Raw genomic sequence first — 21,048 nt, forward strand, 5'->3', positions numbered from 1 at the left:
CAGTGGCCTGCCATGGAGCCTGATGCTGGGAGGGCCTGGCCCGATCTTCCTGGCAGTGGCGAGGCTCTGTGGCGGCCACCCTTCCACTGGGCGACGGGAACTGCATTACAATGTTTAAATGAATGAGATGAATACATTTAAATCAACATACCTTTAATCTTCTGGGCCCACCGCAATCTTCAGTGCGGTGGCCGGCACTCCATCACCTTCAATTCCCCGTCCGGGGAAATCAGGCATGACACTGGTGGGGAGGGGGGACAAGTTAAGATTTTCAGTGCGGCAGGGTGGGGGAATGGGGTCAAACAAATGTAATGAGTACAGGGGATGGTGGGAAGGGATGAACTTTAAATGCTGTGCGGTCTGACAGGGGGAGGTCACATTTAAAAGGTAAGTGTTTTGGGGGGGGGGAAGGCAAATAGTTAATGTAATTGTTATTGGGTTGTGGAAATGGGGCATTAGAATTTGATAAATTTTGGGGGGTGCGTATCTTTAAAAATGTAAATATGCCGGCAGGGCTAGCTGCCCTTTAAAAATGACACCAGTGCCTGTGCACAGGCAGCTGACACCATTGCTGGTGTCAGACAGCCCGCCCCCTTTACTGCGGTGGGTGGGTGCGGGCCGCCCCAGCTATTTAAGCAGCGGCTCTGTGGAATGCGGCCCGGGGAGCTTGCCTCCGCTCTCCAGCCCATTGTGCTTGAGTACAGCTCACACCCAGGTGTGATTATCTGTCGCATTTCCATGCAGATGGGGCTTAATTGATTTTCAGTCTTAGTAGACACGGATGTGGATTTGAGTGCAAGAGATGCTGAAGGTCATGTGTCTTGTCCTCCATTTTTCGGCAGCACATGTACCAGTCTCTTTAAAATTGTTTCAATTTTTATAACTCTTCAGTTTGGTTCTGTATTTTCATCGCTGAACTTCTTATGAGCGTGACAATAAGATGAGGTTGAATTGGCTCCATCTTACAGTTTGAGGTTTGAACCCAATAGGAACTGGATTGATTCTGTCAAGAACTTAAACTTCATTTGACATATGATCCTTAAGGCTAGCTTATGGAGGTTTGCACCTTATCCATTATGATTGGATTAAAATCCACAGCCTTGTGATTAAAGGATAATGCACCAAATTACAATGCTGGCAAACCCCTCAAGAATCATAATTTTTGTAAAAAAAAAATATTTAAAATTTAACATTAAGGTTGATCTCCAATGCTTCTGGGAAGAAATGGCAAACCCCAAATAAATCTGGGAATCCATTGGCTGGTATTAGAGAAAAATGATCATTAAAGCTGCTGTATTATCATAAAAACCCAAAGGGTCAACTTGTCTGTCAGTTCTATATATAATTCCAGTCCCACACTAATTCCCTTTGAAGTAGCCTAGCAAGAAAATCAGTTGCAAAACAATTATTTAGCAATAAAATGCAGCTTTGCTGGTGTTGTATCCAGAGAACAACATTTAAAAAGCAATTCTCCCCAGTACTACACCTAGATTACGTGCTCCAATGCTGGAGCGGAACTGAGTTTGAATCTATGATCTTCTCTCTCAGAGGTGAAAATAGAACAAAAATAGAAACATTTAAAGTATGATCTCATCCCTTTGATGATTCTTCATGAGTTTAAGCAATTGTTCTACCATTACTCAAAGATAAGAGAAACTCACAATTGGAGGGAAAATAGATTTGGTGGTTGGATTAAAGGCCAGAATAAATGGAACTTAAACTCAGTCTGTAAAGTGGGTGATTTCACCCCCCCCCCAATAGTCCTCAGCTGAAGTTGTATTCTTGAAGTACTTGGTTGGTCATGTGTAATTTGGCTGGCTTGCTTTATTCAGGCTTTTTCTGAAGACAGAATCTGTAGTTGGTTCTCTTCCACTTGTCACTGGCTGTAGCGTTCTGTAGGCTTGGAGGGTCCCCCAGTCGCAGACAGTCATCACTTGATGTTTTCTGGGGAGAGAGAGAAGAGACAGAGAGAGACAGGGGAGCAGCAGCCTTCTGTGCTGCTGTACACTCAGTTACTGCCTGTCTGCTTGTCTGTGTAACAAAACTTCCAGTTTCTTCAGAGAGGAACAGATGATCACATGGTTCTCTCACTCCCCTTTGTTTTTATTGAGGTCCAAAGTCTAAAACCCAAAACTTCTCTTAGGTGGGGTTGGCAGTGTTTACCCCCTGGAGGGACATCTCCATTTATGAATAGCTTGAGATGGTTTGGAATGTCCCGCTAATGAGGATAATCTGGCTAATCTACTCAGCCAAAGCATTGTTCTAGCTGGGCTTCTTGTTAGCCTTTCTGCCTCCAGTTCAATCTCCTAGCATTTCAGATATAAATTGCAGTGGCCATCATGGCTGCTAGTTTTTAAAAGTTACTTGTAGGGTTTTTTCCATTATAAGTCCAAGGTAAGTTTCCAACTGATGAAATTAATATTTCCCATTTGGCATATAGAGTTTTCCTGGCATTTCAGATTTAAGGACCGCTCAATTCAAGGATGCAAATAAAAGTTTCTCACTCCTCCCAAAGTAACAGTCGATGCGATAGCACAAGATATGACAATGCTATTTTTGTTCTGGTCCTTACATACATGAAGATGATTCAAAGCACTTTACATTGAGGACAAAACAGTGGGAGCTGAGAGGGAGGATGTGTAAGGGCAAAGAAAAAGATTTGATAAGGTTTTTGAAGCCAGGAAGAGATATGACAAGGCAATGGAAACTCGGGAGTAAATTCCAGAGGACAGGAATGTAGTGGTGAAATGAGTGAAAGCCAATTTATCAAAAGACTCTTTTCAACTTCTCCTAAAGGCACTGACTCAAAGCTTAGGTATGAGTCCACAAGCATTGGTTACAGTCTGATATGTTATCTAACTGACCATTATTCATATGTTCTTTAGGGAAGGAAATTTGCCATCCTTACCTGGTCTGGGCTACATGTAACTCCAGATGAACAGCACTTGGAGGAAGCACTGAGGGTGGTAAGGGTGGAGAATGTACTCTGGGTGGACAACTTCAATGACCATCACCAAGAGTGGCTTGGTAGCACCGCTACTGGCCGAGTCCTAAAGGACATATCTGCTAGACTGGGTATGCTGCAGCTGGTGAGGGAACCAACAAGAGGGAAAAATCTACTTGACCTCATCCTCACCAATCTGCCTGCCGCAGATGCATCTGTCCATAACAGTATTGGTAGGAGTGACCACCGCACAGCCTAGTGGAGACAAAGTCCCGCCTTCACATGAGGATACCCTCCATCATGTTGTGTGGTACTACCGCCATGCTAAATGGGATAGATTTCGAACAGATCTAGCAATGCATCCATGAGGTGCTATGGGCCATCATCAGCAGCAGAATTGTACTCAACCACAGTCTATTACCTCATGGCCTAGCATATCTCCCACTCTACCATTACCATCAAGCTGGGAGACCAACTCTGGTTCAATGAAGAGTGCAGGAGGGCATTCCAGGAGCAGCACCAGGCACACCTAAAAATGAGATGTCAAGCTGGTGACGCTACAGGCCAGGACTACTTGTGTGCCAAACTGCATAAGCAGCATGTGATAAACAGAGCTAAGTGATCTCATAACCAACAGATCAGATCTAAGCTCTGCAGTCCTGCCACATCCAGTCATGAATGGTGGTGGACAATTAAACAACTAACTGGAGGAGGTGGCTCCACAAATATCTCCATCCTCAATGATGGGGAGCCCAGCACAAAAGTGCATTTGCAACAATCTTCAGCCAGAAGTGGCAAGTTGATGATTCATCTCGGCCTCCTCCTGAAGTACCCAGCATTACAGATACCAGTCTTCAGCCAGTTTGATTCACTCCGCGTGACTGAAGGCACTGGGTACTGCAAAGACTAGGGGCCGTGACAATATTCTGGCAATAGCACTGAACACCAGTGCTCCAGAACATGCCGCACCCCTAGCCATGCTGTTCCAGTACAGCTGTAACACTGGCATCCACCTGGCAATGTGGAAAATTGCGCAGGTATGTCCTGTACACAGAAAGCAGGACAAGACCAACCAGGCCAATTACCGTCCCATCAGTCTACTCTCAATCATCAGTAAAGTGATGGAAGGCATCGTTGACAGTGCGATCAAGTGGTATTTGCTTACCAATAACCTGCTCAGTGACGCTCAGTTTGGGTTCCGCCCGGGCCACTCAGCTCCTGACCTCATCACAGCCTTGGTTCAAACATGGACAAAAGAGCTGAACTCAAGAGGTGAGGTGAGAGTGACAGCCCTTGACATCAAGGCAGCATTTGACCAAGTATGGCATCAAGGAGCCCTAGCAAAACTGAAGTTAATGGGAATCGGGGGGGAAACTCTCTGTTGGTTGGAGTCATACCTAGCACAAAGGAAGATGGTTGTGGTTGTTGGAGGTCAATCATCTGAGCTCCAGGACATCACTGCAGGAGTTCCTCAGGGTAGTGTCCTAGGCACAACCATCTTCAGCTGCTTCATCAATGACCATCCTTCAGTCATAAGGTCAGAAGTGGGGATGTTCGCTGATGATTGCACAATATTCAGCACCATTCATGACTCCTCAGATACTGAAGCAATCCGTGTAGAAATGCAACTAGACCTGGACAATATTCAGGTTTGGGCTGATAAGTGGCAAGTAACATTCACGCCACACAAGTGCCAGGCAATGACCATCTCCAACAATCGAGAGAATCTAACTTTCTCCCCTTGACATTGAATGGCATTATGACCACTGAATCCCCCACTATCAACATCCTGGGGATTACCATTGACCAGAAACTGAACTGGAGTAGCCATATAAATACCGTGGCTACAAGAGCAGGTCAGAGGCTAGGAATCCTGCAGCAAGTAACTCACCTCCTGACTCCCCAAAGCCTGTCCACCATCTACAAGGCACAAGTCGGGAGTGTGATGGAATGCTCTTCACTTGCCTGGATGGGTGCAGCTCCAACAACACTCAAGAAGTTCATCACCATCCAGGACAAAGCAGTCTGTTTGATTGGCAGCCCATCTACAAACATTCACTCCCTCTATCACTTTTGCACAGAGGCAGCAGTGTGTACCATCTACAAGATGCACTGCAGCAATGCACCAAGGCTCTTAGGTAGCACCTTCCAAACCCGTGACCTCTACCACCTAGAAGGACAAGGGCAGCAGATGCATGGGAACACCACCACCTGCAAGTTCCCCTCCAAGTCACACACCATCCTGACTTGGAACTATATCGCCGTTCCTTCACTGTCGCTGGGTCAAAATCCTGTAACTCCCTTCCTAACAGCACTGTGGGTGCACCTACCCCACATGGACTGCAGCAGTTCAAGAAGGCAGTTCACACCACCGTCTCAAGGGCAATTAGGGATGGGCAATAAATGCTGGCCTAGCCAGTGACGCCCACATTACATGAATGAATAAAAAGATAGTATGCAAGTCATCATATTGCATATTTAATAATGCGGCCATTGGAACTGAGTCCAACACTATCCCCTCTTGATGCCCACACATATGCAGTTTCAAAAGGGAATCACTTGGTGGTGATCGGAGGTGGGAATCCCTTAGTGATTTTCCTGTTCCTAACCCACGGACACTGAGGCCAATTGAAACATGCTGTCTGAGATCAATTTACTCAAAATATATTGGAGATTGAACCTGGGACTATCCTGGTCTGCATGGCTCAATTACTCACTGAATAAAACAGTTGAGCCATTGTTGTGAATGCAATACAAAATGGCACTGGTACACCAAATGTCTTTTTACAATAATCAAGAATAGCTTGTGACACAGAATATAAAATTAACTGTGAAATGCAGAACTCAATCGTACATTTGGTGACAATTTCTTCACTAAAACTATGTTGATTGAAAATATTCAGGAGTCTGGTGCTTGAGTCGTTAATGCATATATAAAAAGGTAACTGAAGTTATCTTACATGTTACTATACAAATGAAGATTTAAATGGTTTGTATCCTTTGCTTTTCACAATTTTGTTTGCTTAATTGTGTTATTACGGTGAGGGATGTCGGTGCTGAACTGGGTTGAGACTGGACAAACTCATTTCATGCAAGAGCCAGAACGAAAAGATTTTATCTTATTGCAGTGGTTCTCAATCTGAGTTCTGAGGACCTCAGGGGATCCATAAGGACTTTCCAGAGGGTCCGTGAAATAATGTGAAAGTGCATACTGAACAGCACTTGCCTTACGGGTGGGTGATGTGGGCAACCACCTAGGCTGGCTTGGTCAGGGCTTGGATCCCAATTTGCCACCATATAACCACACAGGTCCACCTGCCACTGTTTAAGATGCTGAGATTTTTGGTTAAAAGCCCCACGTGGAGTGATTTGGCAAATGTTAACAAAGTCTGCAGCCTCTTGCGTTGGTGCTCAAGGAGACAAACTAAGTTGTCAAACTAGTCTTAGGCCATTCTTCATCCAGTCTTCCAGTGATCTGCAAGGCTACTGCTTTACCATACTGTGTAATTCAAATTCTGTTTTTAATTACATGGGATTTTTACAGGCGTTTTGGGGGACCACATTCAGTAATTCTATCCACTTTTTCCTGAAAAACAAGAAACGTTGGCTTTTAGATAGAATGATTTATGAGTGTCATTGTCAAACATTACACCAAGGATAGGCAGACTCTGCAGTGATGAACTGGCACGCCCTTCTCATTGATATACATTAATAAATACCTGTTTTCTTAAAAAAAGTATTAAAACACTCTTTACATAAAGCACATACATATTATGAGTATTTTAATTCAAGTTGAGATTCCTGATACTAATCCATTTGAAAAGGGATCCTCCAACCAAAAAGGTTTAAAAACTGCAGTTCTATTTGACTGAACTAGACTCAAAGCTAGAAACAACAATAAAAGGGCAGTGTACTAAACTGCAATGCTATCCAGTTCCTCAAAGGTGCCTTAAAGTGTGATTTTAAAAAAATTATTTACTTGCCTGGTTATTATTGCTGACTCTGTTTGCCTCCATTGGATCACAGTTTTCATAAACAGCATACATAACCAAACCACACATACATGCTGTAATTGTCACCCCGAGCATACCAAGCCAGTTCAGGAATATAGCCCTGTTAAGTAAGAAAGAACTGTTGGTCAGCTCTCAAAGCTGCATGACACATTTAGAATGAAAATAGTGGAGTTTTATTACCTTATGTATTCCTACTAGACATGCCATGTATTCTAATAGTATGAATCTGGAATAAATTATGAATGAAATACGATCTGGCCAATATGAGGGGGGGCGTCATTAATTAAATAATTATATAGATATAAGTGTTTTGTAAGGTTATATATGATACAATCAGGGGCTCAATCCATACAGACTTGGTATGAAGTTCATCAGATGGAACTCAGGGCATGATTATAACAACTCTACAAATGTAAATGAAGATAGAACTTCATTATGCTTGGAATTGTTAACTTATGGATAAGAATACCAATCAGGAAGTGAACATTTAATTATCAAAGCAGATTATTGATGAAAGACAGTACAAGAACACGGGCTTGCTCACAAGTTCTATTTTGTTTGGGCCAGTGAAGTGACAGGGATGTGGGACTTCAGTTATGTGGATAGTTTGGAGGAGGCTGTTCTTCTTAGAGCAGAGAAGGTCGAAAGGATATTTGATAGAGGTGTTCAAAATCATGGGGGTCTGGACAGGGAGAAATTGTTCCCACTGAATCAGAGGGCACTGGTTTAAGGTGAATGGCAAAAGAATCAAAGGCGACTTAAGGAAAAACGTTTTGATACAGCGAGTGGTTAGGACCTGAAATGCACTGCCTGAGAGTGTGCGGAGGCAGATTCGACTGTAGCTTTCAAAAGGGAACTGGATAGTTATTTGAAGGGAAAAACTAGCAGGGCGAGAGGGAAGAGGCAGGGGAGTGAGACTAGTTGAGTTGCTCTTGCAGAGAGCCAGCATGCATATGATGGACCGAATGGGCGACTTCTGCACTTTAACCATTCTATGATTCTATGAAATGATTTCCATGGCTATTCTTATTTTTTATTTATTCATTTACTGCATGTGGGTGTCACCTTAAAGGCCAGCATTTATTGCCCATCCCTAGTTGCCCTTGAGAAGGGGTGGTGAGCCACCTTTTTGAATCACTGCAGTCTGTGTGAACACCATCCTTTTTAAAAAATTCTTATACTTCTTTGTAGTGGTTTGATACAACTAAGTGGCTTGCCAGGCCATTTCAGAAGGCAGTTAAGAGTCAGACCACATAAGGATGGCAGGTCTCCTTCCATTGGTGAATCAGTTGGGTTTTTTTGAAAATCCAATAGCTTAATAGTCACCATTACTGATCCAAATTCTTTATTCTCGATGTATTTTTTTTTTAAACTTCATAAACTGCCATGGTCGGAGTTCAGCTCACGTCTCCAGATTATTAATCCAAACCTCTGGATTACTAGCCCAGTAACGTATTCACCAGACTACAGAACCCAGTAATGACGTTAAAATTGTAAAGTTCATTCGATTTTTAACAAGTGACTAAAAAGGACTTCAAAGGAGCAATTGGTTTTGAGATTAGGATAGGTCCTAATTGGGGATTGGGGGCAAGGCTAATTATAACAATATTAGAAAGGAACTGGAGAATTTAGATTGGGGGCGGCTGTTTGAGGGTAAATCAACATCTGACATGTGGGAGTCTTTCAAATGTCAGTTGATTAGAATCCAGGACCAGCATGTTCCGGTGAGGAAGAAGGATAAGTTTGGCAAGTTTTGGGAACTTTGGATAACGCGGGATATTGTGAGTCTAGTCAAAAAGAAAAAGGAAGCATTCGTAAGGGCTGGAAGGCTAGGAACAGACGAATCCCTTGAGGAATATAAAGACAGTAGGAAGGAACTTAAGCATGGAGTCAGGAGGGCTAAAAGGGGTTATGAGAAGTCATTGGCAAACAGGATTAAGGAAAATCCCAAGGCTTTTTATACGTATATAAAGAGCAAGAGGGTAACTAGGGAAAGGGTTGGCCCACTCAAGGACAAAGAAGGGATCTATGTGAGGAGCCAGAGGAAATGGGCGAGGTACTAAATGAGTACTTTGCATCTGTATTCACCAAAGAGAACTTGGTGGATGATGAGCCTAGGGAAGGGAGTGCAGATAGTCTCAGTCATCTCATTATCAAAAAGGAGGAGGTGTTGGGTGTCTTGCAAAGTATTAAGGTAGATAAGTCCCCAGGGCCTGATGGGATCTACCCCAGAATACTGAGGGAGGCAAGGGAAGAAATTGCTGGGGCCTTGACAGAAATATTTGCATCCTCATTGGCTACAGGTGAGGTCCCAGAGGACTGGAGAATAGCCAATGTTGTTCCTTTGTTTAAGAAGGGTAGCAAGGATAATCCAGGAAATTATAGGCTGTCAGTGGTAGGGAAATTAGTAGAGAGGATTCTTCGGGACAGGATTTACTCCCATTTGGAAACAAACGGACTTATTAGCAAGAGGCAGCATGGTTTTGTGAAGGGGAGGTCGTTTCTCACTAATTTGATTGAGTTTTTTGAGGAAGTGACAAAGATGATTGATGAAGGAAGGGCGGTGGATGTTATCTATATGGACTTCAGTAAAGCCTTTCACAAGGTCCCTCATGGCAGACTGGTACAAAAGGTGAAGTCACACGGGATCAGAGGTGAGCTGGCAAGATGGATACAGAACTGGCTCGGTCATAGAAGACAGAGGGTAACAGTAGATGGGTGTTTTTCTGAATGGAGGGATGTGACTAGTGGTGTTCCGCAGAGATCAGTGCTGGGACCTTTGCTGTTTGTAGTATATATAAATGATTTGGAGGAAAATGTAGCTGGTCTGATTAGTAAGTTTGCGGACGACACAAAGGTTGGTGGAGTTGCGGACAGTGATGAGGATTGTCAGAGGATACAGCAGAATATAGATCGGGTGGAGACTTGGGCGGAGTAATGGCAGATGGAGTTTAATCCGGACAAATGTGAGGTAATGCATTTTGGAAGGTCTAATGCAGGTGGGAAGTATACAGTAAATGGCAGAATCCTTAGGAGTATTGACAGGCAGAGAGATCTGGGCGTACAGGTCCACAGGTCACTGAAAGTGGCAACGCAGGTGGATAAGGTAGTCAAGAAGGCATACGGCATGCTTGCCTTCATCAGTCGGGGCATAGAGTATAAAAATAGGCAAGTCATGCTGCAGCTGTACAGAACTTTAGTTAGGCCACACTTAGAATATTGCGTGCAATTCTGGTCGCCACACTACCAGAAGGACGTGGAGGCTTTGGAGAGGGTACAGAGGAGGTTTACCAGGATGTTGCCTGGTCTGGAGGGCATTAGCTATGAGGAGAGATTGGATAAACTCGGATTGTTTTCACTGGAACGACGGAGGTGGAGGGGCGACATGATAGAGGTTTACAAAGGTATGAGCAGCATGGACAGAGTGAATAGTCAGAAACATTTTCCCAGGGTGGAAGAGTCAGTTACTAGGGGACATAGGTTTAAGGTGAGAGGGGAAAAGTGTAGAGGGGATGTGCGAGGCAAGTTCTTTACACAGAGGGTGATGAGTGCCTGGAACTTGCTGCCAGGGGAGGTGGTGGAAGCAGGTACGATAGCGACGTTTAAGAGACATCTTGACAAATACATGAATAGGATGGGAATAGAGGGATATGGACCCCGGAAGTGCAGAAGGTTTTAGTTTAGACAGGCATCAAGATCGGCGCAGGCGTGGAGGGCCGAATGGCCGGTTCCTGTACTGTACTGTTCTCTGTTCTTTGTTCTTGTCTCAGTCTATGGGCTGAATTTAGATCCCCCCCCCCCCCCCCCCCGAAGCATTGAGGTCCGTGTTGGGGGGGAGGGTGGGGGGGCTTGCCTGAAGATACTCCGGATGAGGCCAGCCGCCAACCCCAATGCTGTGAGGGCCTGGCCCGATCCTCACGGAGGCGGTGAGGCCTTGTGTCCCAGTGCAATCTTTGTGCCACTGTCTGGCACTCCTGCGCCTTCGGATCTCCGTCCGGGGAAACGAGGTGCCACGCTGGTTGGGAGGAGGGAGCAGGTAATCTTTTCTGTGTGGGGTGGGGGAGGGGGGAGGGGCGGTAACTATTTCTCATTGGTGGAGGGGATGGTGGGAAGGGGTAAAGTTTATAGTTTATGCGCTTGGATGGGAGGAAAGATCAGGTACACCAGGTAGGTGTTTTGGGGTGGAGAGGGCAAATTATAAATTTTACAGTTATGGTGGGAGAGGGCCAAGAATACTGTGTGTTATTGTTTTTACAAATCTTGCTTTAAATCTTTAAATACACCGGAAGTGCTGAAAGCCCTTTAAAAATGGCATTAATGCCTGCTCACAGGCAGCTGAAGCCATTACCAGGGATGGACGGGCCGCCCCCTCCACGTCATTGGTGGGAGGCGGGTCGTCCCGTTCATTCAAATAAGCCGCCACACGGAAGACTGCGGCGGCTCATTGACATGCGGCCGACGCGGGCAGAAGATGATTCTGGTCTATGACTTCAGCTTCACCCCTTGATTAACTCATTTCCAACATAGATTACTCACTTGTTTATAATCTGTGACTTTTCTAATATTTGTCAGTTCCGAAGAAGAGTCACTGACCCGAAACGTTAACTCTGCTTCTCTTTCCACAGATGCTGCCAGACCTGCTGAGTGAATCCAGCATTTCTTGTTTTTGTTTCAGATTTCCAGCATCCGCAGTATTTTGCTTTTATTTTAGTGTTTAATTCACTGCCATTTCTCTTCCAGGAATGCCTACCTTGAAGAAGTTCTGCTCTTCTCTCCGACGGGATTTTCGTTTGTCTCTTTTACCTTGTTCACCTTCATTGCTTTCTATTTCCCTCCTGGTGTTTGATAAGGTATCTACCAAAACTCGTTTTCACAGCCACATCTCCTTCCTCAGTGACTGTCTCCGGCTCCGACTGATTCCACGTGGATTCCAACTGCAGTTTCACCCATCATGCTTTGAAACCACCCAGGATCACAGGTATCTCCGAGAAATACAACGTTCATCGGACTGCTACTCTCGCCGCATCCTGAGATCCACACTCAGTGCTATGCGCCGCCATATGCACACACTGGACCTCTCTCTCCAGCAGCACCGTCTCACCTTATCTCAAATCTGTTCTACTCCGCAGTTTCATCTCATCTTACGTCTCATCCGACGCATTAACAAAAAACTTTTTTTCTTCCTTTCAGGTGTTAAGGAACGCAAGCTCCAGCAGCTGATGGGGACTAATGCCCCTCCAGATCCTCCTTCCGCTTCACTTCCCTCTGACCCCACCCCTTCTGATCTGACCCCTTGCCGTGTATTCACTATACCCTCTGACCTCCCCCTCTCTGATGCTGAGCGTTCTGTACTCAGCAAAGGACTCAGTTTTATCCCCTTACGCCCCCACCTCAATGAATTTCGCGCTCGGCATGACGTTGAGCTCTTCTTCCGTCGCCTCCGCCTCCGGGCTCACTTCTTTGACCAGGAGTCCTCCCCCCGACCAGCAGACCCATTCACCCGCCTCCAGCATTCTCCCTCTACCTGGACCCCTCACCCTGGCCTCTTACCCGCTCTTGATCTCTTCATTGAAAACTGTCGGCGAGACATTGGTCGTCTCAATTTCTCTGCCCCCCTCACTCACTCTAACCTGTCCCCCTCTGAACTTGAGGCACTCCGTTCTCTCAGGTCTAACCCCGACATGGTCATCAAACCTGCAGACAAGGGTGGTGCTGTTGTTGTATGGCGTACCGACCTCTACCTTGCAGAAGCTCAACGCCAACTCACAGACACATCTTCCTACCTCCCTCTGGACCATGACCCCACCACCGAACATCAAGCCACCGTCCAAAGGACTGTCACTGACCTCATCTCCTCTGGAGATCTTCCCTCTACAGCTTCCAACCTCATAGTCCCGCAACCCCGGACAGCCCGCTTCTATCTCCTTCCCAAAATCCACAAACGGGACTGTCCCGGCAGACCCATTGTGTCAGCCTGCTCCTGCCCAACGGAACTTATTTCTTCCTATCTAGACTCTATCTTTTCTCCGCTGGTCCAGTCTCTTCCCACCTACATCCGTGACTCTTCTGACGCCCTACGTCATTTTGACAATTTCCAGTTTCCTGGTCCCAACCGCCTCCTCTTCACTATGGACGTCCAATCGCTCTACACCTCCATCCCCCACCAGGATGGTTTGAGGGCTCTCCGCTTCTTCCTGGAACAGAGGCCCAACCAGTCCCCATCCACCACCACCCTCCTCCGCCTGGCTGAACTTGTTCTCACATTGAACAACTTCTCCTTCAACTCCACGCACTTCCTTCAAGTAAAAGGTGTCGCTATGGGTACCCGCATGGGTCCTAGTTATGCCTGTCTTTTTGTGGGATATGTCGAGCATTCTTTGTTCCAGTCCTACTCAGGCCCCCTCCCCCAACTCTTTTTCCGGTACATTGATGACTGTATCGGTGCCGTTTCCTGCTCCCGCCCCGAACTCGAAAACTTTATCAACTTTGCTTCCAATTTCCACCCTTCTCTCACCTTTACATGGTCCATCTCTGACACTTCCCTTCCCTTCCTCGACTTCTCTGTCTCCATCTCTGGGGATAGGTTGTCTACCAATATCCATTATAAGCCCACTGACTCCCACAGCTACCTCGACTACACTTCTTCACACCCTACCTCCTGTAAGGACTCCATTCCATTCTCCCAGTTTCTCCGTCTCCGACGCATCTGCTCTGATGATGCTACCTTCCATGACGGTGCTTCTGATATGACCTCCTTTTTCCTCAACCGAGGATTTCCCCCCACTGTGGTTGACAGGGCCCTCAACCGTGTCCGACCCATTCCCCGCACCTCTACCCTCACCCCTTCCCCTCCCTCCCAGAACCGTGACAGGGTTCCCCTTGTCCTCACTTTTCATCCCACCAGCCTCCATATCCAAAGGATCATCCTCCGCCATTTTCGCCACCTCCAGCGTGATGCCACTACCAGTCGCATCTTCCCCTCCCTTCCCCTGTCAGCATTCCGAAGGGATCGTTCCCTCCGCGACACCCTGGTCCACTCCTCCATTACCCCCACCACCTCGTCCCCGTCCCAGGGCACCTTCCCTTGCAATCGCAGGAGGTGTAACACCTGCCCATTTACCTCCTCTCTCCTCACTATCCCAGGCCCCAAACACTCCTTTCAGGTGAAGCAGCGATTTACTTGTACTTCTTTCAATGTAGTATACTGTATTCGCTGCTCACAGTGTGGTCTCCTCTACATTGGGGAGACCAAGCGCAGACTGGGTGACCGCTTTGCGGAACATCTCCGCTCAGTCTGCAAGCAGGACCCTGAGCTTCCGGTTGCTTGCCATTTCAACACTCCCCCCTGCTCTCATGCTCACATCTCTGTCCTGGGATTGCTGCAGTGTTCCAGTGAACATCAACGCAAGCTCGAGGAACAGCATCTCATCTACCGATTAGGCACACTACAGCCTGCCGGACTGAACATTGAGTTCAATAATTTCAGAGCATGACAGCCCCCCACTTTACTTTCATTTTTAGTCATTTTTAGTTATTTTTTCTCCCTTTTTTTTGCATTCCTTTTTACATTTTTTGCATTTATTTCATTTCATCTTAGTTTGTTCAGTTTGCTTACCCACTGTTTTTTTCAGGTTGTTTTTCTTCAGGTTTGCACTTGCTGATGTTCTATATTCAGTATATTCACACCTAATCTGTACTAATGCTTTGTCTTTCAAAACACCATTAACATATTGTTTGCCTTTGCTCCGTGACCTTTTGGTCAGCTATGTGGCCTGGTCCAATCTGCACCTTCTCCTTTGTTATCTCTTGCCCAACCCCCACCTCACTTGTTTATAATCTGTGACTTTTCTAATATTTGTCAGTTCCGAAGAAGGGTCACTGACCCGAAACGTTAACTCTGCTTCTCTTTCCACAGATGCTGCCAGACCTGCTGAGTGAATCCAGCATTTCTTGTTTTTGTTATAGATTAATAGTTATCGTACCATTTTAAAATCTCTTAAAGTGCGTGAGTCATGGATGATGTCGGGTTTTGTGTAGAATGTTAAGTGTTGGTTCCTGGTTTTGAACACAAACTTAACCTTTAATTATCAGTTTAACTTACTTTTTTGCCTCTCTTTCGCTCTTGCAAGCCAGGTATCTTTGCACCTGTGCTTGGTTACAACTGTATATTGCAGTCCATGCAAATGTGCCTCCTATCACTGTGGTCCAAAATGTATGTCTTCTCCTTGGGTCAGGATCAAAGCTGGAAGAAAAAAAAATGTTTCTAACCAAATACAACATTTATATTTCTATTTTGCATAGATCTCCAAAAATAAAATGTTATTTATATGGACAGCGGAAAGCTGTTGCACGCCCGAGGAGTAGTATGTTGGATGTTTTTCACTCCTTAGAAATGGCCCAAAGCACTTTAAATACAATGAATTGTATTTTGAAATGTATGACTTGTTCCACAGGCAAACACAGCTCAGTTTTTGGAGCTGATTCTCCTCACCTTTGTTGTCAGGGAATACCTATTTCCTGATGGAAAGATCTGTAAAGAAGTGCGAAGACCTGCCTGTTCTGTCAGGGCTCCACCCACTTAGTGCTGTCCCTGTGCTTCACACGAAGAATGAAGGAGGGCCTATCAGATTCAGTGAATGTATTTGCCTTTAGTTCCACTGACCTGTAAAGTATCTCTTCTACAGTGGCCTGAGAAACATCTAGGAAACCTGAGGTACTGGATCAATATAATTATGCTAACCTCCTTACTGAATACTTCTTGAACAATTTGACTATATTCTCTTCTTCCTCAATGTCATTTCCATTTTGATCTTTTAATATAACTTCATTTCTAAACTGCTGTTTTGCTGTTATGATCTAGGAAGATGCTTTAGTGTTGTGCTTGGCACAGCGGTGTAGTGTAATGTGTGTCTAAATTGGAGGCAAAATAGAAATAAATGATTGTAACTACCTGTAAACCAATAACAGCACTTCAAATCTACTCACTCAAAAAAATTGATGCGCCCACCACGCTCTGCAATTCTCCAAACCTTTTCAAACCCTCCGGCATGAATTAATCCCTGAATCAGCAAAGCAAGGAGGCCAGCCAGCATTATACAGATTTGGAACACATCTGTCCACACAACAGCTTTAATACCACCCTAAAAAAATGACAAATAATAATTACCACTCCTTAATCTCTTCTAGAGGCATCTGCGCAAAGAATAATATATTAAACAGAGCACTGAGTGCCTTGAACATGTAAATGTATAGATATATAACAAACTGATAATAACAGAGATGATGCTACTTTGAGAAGACAAACTGCTTTTGGAGGAAGAAGCTGTCACTAACACATCAGTTGATATTTAGCAGAAGGAATAGCTATTGTATCAGATATGAAAATGCAGAATGTCTCTATAGAAGTAGATCCCATATTCATTAATAAAGTGAAATATAGGTCTGAGATAGAGAAAGAGAAAAGCAAACAAAAGATAAAAGACAAGAGACAGCGACCACAAACTTGGGCTGTGTAGCGCTGCTGGTGTCAGTGCTCTGGAAGATTGGAGGTGCTGAAAATGGCAGTCAATCCACTTCCAGCCACCTCTGGCGCAGCCTGCATGGCACACCAAGCTTGGAAGGGCGGTGGTGTGCCATAGGTGAGCCAGAAGTATGGAGAGTGGGAAGATCATAATGTCAGCCAGCACATAATGCTGATTTGGCATCCGAGCTGCCATTTTGGACCTTGCAGGTCTTAAACACTCTCCGTATGAGGGGCCCCCACTAGCACTACTTAAAGGCATCAGCATGGGACTTTCAGGCAAAGTGCTTTTTGTTGTGATACCTCTTTAACAGTATTCCACACAGCATCACAGGAAGTGATGTCATCCAATATGTGATTTGTTGGTTGGAGTTGTGGAAGATAGCTAGTCAGACGTATATCATGATAGAGCTCCTTTCTAAATGTGTTACTCTACAATAAAGAGCCCATAGTTTTATAACCACTTAACTTAAGATTGTTTAGTACCTATTGCTACATCAAAGCAATAACACAATATGGTGGCAGTATATGGTTTCTGAAGATTTAGTGACTGTCAAGTGCATCATTCTTGACATAGTAGCCGTGTGTGGTCTCCGAAGAATCACATCCTCAATGACATGGTGGCACCATGTGGTTTCTGAAGCAGCACACTATTCAGAAAGTAGTGATAGCAACGCACAAGGAAGATCACAACTTCAAGGCACTGCAGAGTAGCTCAGGAATAGTACTCACAGGGACCAGGGATCTCGGGCAAGACTCGAGACCAGCGACCATTCTCTTCGTAGTCCAACAACAGGGCAATGCAACTCCTCATCAGAGGCGGCAGTGATTCGGCATGGGCAGTTTTGACGACCTTCTATAAGTCGGTGCTCAAGACACAGTGAGTACACGGGGGTGGGGGGGGGGGGAGGTGGTTGTTCAAATCAACAGTGGCCGGAAAGAAACAGCAGAAATCAGGTGTAATCATGCTTGGGGACAGCGAGGAAGATCAGTCCTTGCTGAGGCTACAGATTGACGCAGCCATTAGGCGCCGGGTGTTTTCCCGTCGTTAGTGCTTTGTGGGTGGGGCTTCCCTGATCACAGGTAGAAAGACCGTGCTGCAGATACAAGTTCAGGGCTGGGCTGAAGCTCGACGCTGCAGTCACAGTAGACCTGCAAGTTTCTTTTCCTCCCCAGGGAAAAGCCAAAAAAAATAAAGAGAGGCTGCATTTCAAAGGGAGAAAATTCCAGTTGCATTTTTGATCCTGGGAATTTGGCACCATGTCCGCCAAATACCCTTCCATGAATTGGAAAGCCTAAGACCTGCTCCATGAGTTTCAAATCTTTAAACAACAGATGGAGTTGTGTTTTTTGGATCTGGCCCTCACGGAGTTGGAAAAGCAAGCAGTCAAGCTAAACAATAGCAATTAGTAATGATAGGCTACACCGGATTAACACCTCAGAACTTTCTGAAGCAGAACAGAAGGGCCCAGTAAGACTATGGTCTACATTAGAGGACCAGATCAAGGTCAGGATTAATTTCAGAATTCACTGCCTAGAGCTTAGTTTAGAGATACAGCACTGAAACAGGCCCTTCGGCCCACCAAGTCTGTGCCGACCATCAACCACCCATTTATACTAGTCCTACACTAATTCCATATCCCTGCCACATCCCCACCTGTCCCTATACTTCCCTACCACCTACCTATACTAGGGGCAATTGCTAATGGCCAATTTACCTATCAACCTGCAAGTCTTTGACATGTGGGAGGAAACTGGAACACCCGGAGGAAACCCACGCAGACACAGGGAGAACTTGCAAACTCCACACAGGCAGTACCCAGGATTGAACCCGGGTCGCTGGAGCTGTGAGGCTGCGGTGCTAACCACTGCGCCACTGTGCCGCCCATCTGATGACATACAGGCAGCAATCAAGGGAGACCATTGACCAGTTTGATCTGTAGCTGCACAACAGGGTGAGGACGGGGTCCCAGTGGCAGTCAAGATCACTGTGGCTCTCAATTTCTATGCCTCAAGATCCTTCCAGGCTGGAGGTGATGACATTGCCAACATCTCTCGATTCATTGTGCATCACTGCATCAAAGAAATCACAGAGGCCCTTAATGTGAGGAGAGAGGACTTCATTGTCTTGTCTCTCTAACCAGGGAGAAGCAGCAGCAGCGGGCACGGGGATTTGTCAGGGTAGTGGGATTTCCAATGCTGCAGGGAGTCATTGACTGTAAGCATTTGCTCTGTGGGCACCACACATCAATGGGGAGATGTACAGAAACCACAAAGGGTACCACTCCCTTAACCTGCAGTTGGTGTGTGACCATACACAGAGTATCATGTTGGTGAATGCACACTATCCTGGAAGCAGTCACTGGTTTTATCCTGTGCCAGTCAGCCGTTCCTGTCATATTCGAGCCATTACAATGAACCAGAGGGTGGCTGCTTGGTGACAAGAGCTACCCTCTTTACACTTGGCTCACGACTCCCCTCTGACACCTGACCACACATGGACTGTGTATGTACTATGAGAGCCTAGGAATGTCACAGGGTAAACATTCTGCATTCTAAAACAACAGTTCCTCTGCCTGCACCCCATGCGGGGAGCCCTATGATACTCACCAAAGCATGTCTCCAAATTAATAGTGGTGTGCTATGTGCTACACATGCTGGCTGTCATGAGGGTGCTGCCCTTGTCCTCAGTCCTCTATATTACCCTCTAAAGTACATGCAGTACCAGTCTCTGGGCTGGTGGCTGTGAGTGTCGGATGAAGTGACGGTGCTTCTTCATCAGACGTGAGCTCTTGCTGCTGCCTTTCACCATGAGGCTGCACTAACTCCGTTTCTCTATCCACAGATGCTATCTGATCTGCTGAGTATTTCAGCATTTTCTATATATATCTTATTTTGATTGGTTTGGTGTGCTGTCGGCACTATTGTGCCACTACAAGCATCTCGCCCATCTTGGAAAACAAATTCTGGGCCGCTTGCCTTGCCTAGAAGGGGAGGGGAGAAGAGTGGGCATGACTGTCAGTGGCTGACATTAGTGCTATCAGGCCGCTTTGCGTCCATATCTAGAAAACATGAGTGGAGCAGGACTGATAATTGCAAACAATTCAACTCTATTCAAAGAATCATAGAATCACAGAATAGTAAAGTGCATAAAGAAGTCATTCAGCCCATCAAGTCTGAAACAGTAACCAAAACAGACAATTCTTGAAAAAGGTTAAAATTATAAGTAGCGGGTGAATTTACTTAGGCTAAATTCTAAGGTGGGAACATAACTGAATAGGTAAGATAATGAAACATGCATGCAAGCCACTGAATATCATAAATTAACGATTAATTAATTCCTTTAAACATCAAATTTAAATTTCTAACCAGTGTTGTATACAGTGTACACACGAGCCCTGTGGTTATGATCGAAATCCACAGGTTTATCCCGGTAACTGAAACGACAGTTATCGAAAAAGGTTAAAATTACAAGTAGCAGGTTAATTTACCAAAAGGCTAATTCTGAGGCGGTAACATAACTGAGTAGATAAAGATAATGATACATGTATGCTACCCACAGAATATCAAGCAACTCGCATTTCTGATAAATGAACTAACATAGGAGAAAAGATCATGAATGTATCACGATGTCAGGTTCAACTGCAAGTCCTGCACTGAAAGCACCTGTGAAGAAAATGGCTGAGGAAAATGTAGAGTGGGTACCAGGATTTTCTGATGCTCAATTAGAGGCTTTAATGCAGGAAGTGGCCAGGTAGAGTGCCATCCTTTCAGGGGACAGGAAGCCCTCCAGGCATCTGATGGGGAGGGGTGAAAAGAGATTGCTCGTGATGGCAATGCCAGGAGCATTCCTCCAAGAACATTGATGCAATGCATCAAAAAGGTCAATGATTTGAGTAGAGTTGGTAAGGTAAAAGCACTTGAAATTCGTTTCTCATCACATCTACACCACTCACAGCCTCATTAATTACAGAACTTGCAACCCTCCACCTCACCACCACTCTGCACTGTACTGCATTCACTGCACTGCACTTTACTAAGCATTCTTATCTTCATCCTCACATATTACAACTTCATTTACCCACAAATTACATAACTTACATCTCACACAGACACAATATCAGCCATTCAATCATGACAGCCACATTCTACAAACACTTCACAAGATTCTCACTAACACACTTCCCATTTTCTTCCAGGGGGCCACTGTTAAAAGGGGCTTTTGGGATATCACATCGCTCTAGTAGTTTATTCTCCAGCAGAGTTGAGGCACTGTCCCAGAAGAGTGACCTTGGCTCCACGGGAGTTGTAGCAAAGCACATGGTGAAGTTGAGTGAGAATAAGAAGGATTTCTCATTACAATAATATTGAACTGTAACTGGTTAACTACCATGAAAAACTGTTCAACTCACCTTCACTGAGTGCTACTGCAGGTGTATAGGTGGCAATGCCAAGATAAATGAACTGAAAGACAGCCAAACAACATAGTAAAAATGACTGAAAAAAACTTGCTTGCAATGAATCTTATCCTCAAGATTCTCATAACAGCACAATATCTGCTGTACAGTTAT

General features: G+C 45.2%; 1 protein-coding gene across 2 annotated transcripts in view; it reads right to left on the reverse strand.

The window, feature by feature from the left end:
* Positions 1 to 21,048, reverse strand: part of LOC137384449 (sodium-coupled monocarboxylate transporter 1-like) — a 97,636-nt gene that overhangs the window by 50,284 nt on the left and 26,304 nt on the right. For both annotated transcript variants that reach the window (XM_068058526.1, XM_068058527.1), the window contains exons 5-9: positions 20,890 to 20,941; positions 19,847 to 19,914; positions 15,943 to 16,097; positions 15,059 to 15,199; positions 6,928 to 7,057 (exon numbers count right to left, since the gene is read on the reverse strand). In XM_068058526.1, coding sequence (XP_067914627.1) covers positions 6,928 to 7,057; positions 15,059 to 15,199; positions 15,943 to 16,097; positions 19,847 to 19,914; positions 20,890 to 20,941 — 546 coding nt within the window. The remainder of the gene's footprint in view (positions 1 to 6,927; positions 7,058 to 15,058; positions 15,200 to 15,942; positions 16,098 to 19,846; positions 19,915 to 20,889; positions 20,942 to 21,048) is intronic.

The sequence above is a fragment of the Heterodontus francisci genome, chromosome 26 (assembly GCF_036365525.1).
Source record: "Heterodontus francisci isolate sHetFra1 chromosome 26, sHetFra1.hap1, whole genome shotgun sequence".
NCBI classification, from domain to species: Eukaryota; Metazoa; Chordata; class Chondrichthyes; order Heterodontiformes; family Heterodontidae; genus Heterodontus; species Heterodontus francisci.